This window comes from Rhea americana, unplaced genomic scaffold (assembly GCF_003343005.1).
Source record: "Rhea americana isolate MKP2758 unplaced genomic scaffold, rheAme1 scaffold_33, whole genome shotgun sequence".
In the NCBI taxonomy this organism is placed as follows: domain Eukaryota; kingdom Metazoa; phylum Chordata; class Aves; order Rheiformes; family Rheidae; genus Rhea; species Rhea americana.
The window spans coordinates 785204-788362 of NW_028186457.1; the positions used below are offsets into that span (position 1 = coordinate 785204).

Genomic DNA, 3159 nt, shown 5'->3' on the forward strand with positions numbered 1-3159 from the left:
GGGGGGCCAGCCCGGGGCCTCTTGGGGTGTGCGTGGGGGGACGCGTCTGAGGCGTCCGCACTCTGCAGCATTGCACGGGCAGGCGGCGGCGGTGGGGGGGGATATTTGGGTTTGGGGGGGGGCTCCCAGCACCCCTCTCCCCGGGCCCGCCGCCCTGGCCTGGCTCCCGGTTGCCTTTAAGGGCGTTTTGGGGGAGGCGAGGGGAGCGGGGCTGGGCGTGTGCGCGTCCGCGTCCGCCTCGGAGCGCGCCGTGCAGCTGGGGAGAGGAGAAGAAAGAGGGAAGGAGAGAGAGGAGGGAGGGGAGTGGTGGAAAAAGCCACCCGGGACCCCCCCTTCCTCCCCGGCCCCCCACCCCGGCGCCCCCCGCGCTCCCCGGCGGCGCTGGCGGTGCAGAGGGGCGAGGGGGGCCGGCGGGACCCCGCTGCGCCCCTCCGCCGCCGGGGTCCTGCCCGCGGGGAGCGAAACCCTTCGGCTCTCCCCCTTCTGCCCTCCCCTCCCTCCTCCCTCCCTCCTTCCTTCCTTCCTTCTCCACGCTTGTCCCGAGGAGGGAGGGGGGCACCGGCTCGCAGTCCGCCTTCACGCCTGCCCGCCTGGGCGCCGCTGGGCTCCCGCGCGCCCCCCGGCCCCTGCGGGTGCCCCCCGCGCCCCCGGCCCCGGCCCCCTCGGATGCAGGCGAGCGAGACCCCGGATGGATTTCGGGAGCGTCATGAACCAGGTACAGCCGGGCGGGGAGGGCACAGGGGTCCCCCCCTCCGGCCCCTGGCGAGGGTGGGGGGCAGGCGGTGGGGGCGGCATCCCCCCGGGGGGTGGCGCGGTGCTGGGGGTCACGCGTGACATCTGTGTGATGAGCTCGGCACGTACTGGCGGGGGGCCCTCCTGCCCCCCCCCCCAGTTTGGGGACGCCCCGGTTGCTGGTCCCTGTGGGGGGTGCTCGGGGGTGCACCCCCCCCAAGAGAACCGCGCCGAGCTGGGGTGGGGGGGCGCGGGCCGGGCTGGGTCGCCCCGGCAGCCCGAGGGTTAACCCCGGCGCCCGTGCGATGCCCCTCGGCGGGACCCGTCAATGGTTAAACCCGGGTTAATGAGTGCCGAGGAGCCCGGGGCGCGGAGCCCGGCTCCTCCGCCCCTGCCCCCCGGCGCCGGGCAGGCAGCCCCCGGCCGTGCCGCCGAGAGGGTTAAATTCGCCAGGGCAGGTCCCCGCGCAGATGTTTTTGGGCCGTGCTCCTAGGAGAGGAAACGGGGCCGAGCGAGGCATCGGCCGTTCTGCTTTTAAGGGGAAAACAACCAAAAGAGAGCTGCTCCGCTCCGCCGCGCGCCCCAGAGCCCCGGAGCCCCGGGCGGCCGGGCGCTGCCGCGCACCGGGGCCGCAGGCGCCCCCGGGCCGTGCGCCCCAGGCGGGACGGCCGCCGTGGGGCGGCCGGCGTGCGCGGGGACACCGCTGGCGCCGCGGAGGGTGCCGGGGTGGCATCTAGCACAGCGGCCGTGGCACGCCGGGTTTTGAGGCGCTGGGGGTCACCTGCGGGAGCACCCCACATCCCTGCAGCCTGGGGGGCTCCACAGGGGCTCCGTGCCCCAGAGCTGCCCCCCAGCAATGGTGGTGGGTCCCGTGCTGCTGGGATCCCAGCGCCCCGATGCTGTTGCAGACCCGCCGAGCCCGGGCAGCACCAGCAGCGCCCAAATCTGCACTGCTCTTTAGCCCAACGCCTCCCCGGCAGCGCCGCCCTGCCCAGTGCCCTGCCCGCGGCGGGGCCCACGGAGCAAGGGGGTCCTGAGCGAACGGACCCCGAGGCAGGGCTTAAAAGTGCCRCTGTCAGCGCTAACGAAGCCTCCCYGTTAGTTAGCCRTCGCAGCCAGCTGCAGGAAGGGCAGTGCTGCTGGCCGCCTGCCCGTGGGCACAGCGCCGCCGGCTTGGGGGTCCAGYGCCGCGGCCGGGCTCCGTTTGCAGGGCTTGCCCGCGGGGGCTGCCGGAGCAAAGCTGCGCCCTGTGCCACCCTCCCACCTCCTTTAGCATGGCCCCGTGAGCAGCCTCGTGCACCACTCGTCCTCGCCCTGCGGCGCCCGTGGGGGATGCTCAGCCCCGTGGGGGCACTGGGCACCCCACTAGGTGTTGGGGTGGTGTGGAGAAGGGCGGCTCAGCGGTACGGCTGCCCGGCTGGGGCGGGTGGCCCTGGCACCCGCTTCGAAGCTTTGGCCAAGGCCACATCCCCTGGAGTCCCCCAACCTCCTGCTCCCGCAGCAGCCCCATCCGTCCAGGCCACGTCCCCAGCACCCAGCTGGGTCCCTTCGGTTCCCTCCGATACCGCGGCATGGTGCTGGCACAGCGTGCGCTGTCCCCGCGGCAGCGTCTCACCGGCCCCACGGATGTGGGTTGCCAGGTCCAGCAGAGCTACTCGGCGGTTTGGCAGCTTCGGCGGCTTCCCGCGGGTAGCGTGCCGGCCCCAGCCCCCWCCTGTTCACGGCGTTGCTCCTTTCTCTGGGTGGAGAGGGAGCAGGCAGCGCCTTCCCCGCTCCCCGGGCCCGGCCGTGGCCCCGCGGGGCGCTCAGGTGCTTCCCGAGGCCGTGGGGCAGCTGGGAGCCTGCAGCGGGGCTGGGTCCCCCCCAGCATGGCCATGTGTAGGGGCACCCGTGGGGCAGGGGGTGCAGGGCCTGTGGGGCAGCAGCTGGCCTGCCCGCAGAGGGACCTGGGTGCTGGCCAATCCCGTGCCGGAATCCCTGCTCCGACCAATCCTGTGTGAGAATCCCTGCTCTGCCCGGTCCCATTGGAGGATCCATGCACTGGCCAATCACATGTCAGAATCCACACATTGACCAATCCTGTGCCAGAATCCATGCGTTGACCAATCCCACATCAGAATCCATGCACCAACCAATCCTGTGCCAGAGTCCTTGYTCCGACCAATCCCATGCCAGAATCCGCGTGCTGGCCAATCCCAACGAAGACCCCCGTGGGAACCCCCATCTCCCGCTATCCCACGGTCACTTCGTGTCTGGCCAATCCCCTGCCAGGCTTGGAGTGGGAGTCGCACCCCAGCCAATCCGCTATCGCCCGTGCCACCAATGGCGGGCGAGCAGCCCCGTGGGCGACCAATCCCGTGTGGCAGCTGCGGCCACCCCCCGGGGGTGGGGGGCGCAGTGCCGTGGGGCAGCCCCGAAGGGGGCCGG

The 3159-nt window shown here is 73.0% G+C and overlaps 1 protein-coding gene across 6 annotated transcripts in view; it reads left to right on the plus strand.

The window, feature by feature from the left end:
- Positions 1 to 607: 607 nt before the first annotated feature.
- TNS1 (tensin 1) overlaps positions 608 to 3159 on the plus strand; it is a 65260-nt gene continuing 62708 nt past the window's right edge. For 5 of the 6 annotated variants that reach the window (XM_085310963.1, XM_085310964.1, XM_085310966.1 and 2 more), the window contains exon 1: positions 608 to 715. In XM_085310963.1, coding sequence (XP_085167089.1) covers positions 689 to 715 — 27 coding nt within the window. In that variant the 5' untranslated portion in view covers positions 608 to 688. The remainder of the gene's footprint in view (positions 716 to 3159) is intronic. The other variant, XM_085310967.1, reaches the window with a different exon arrangement.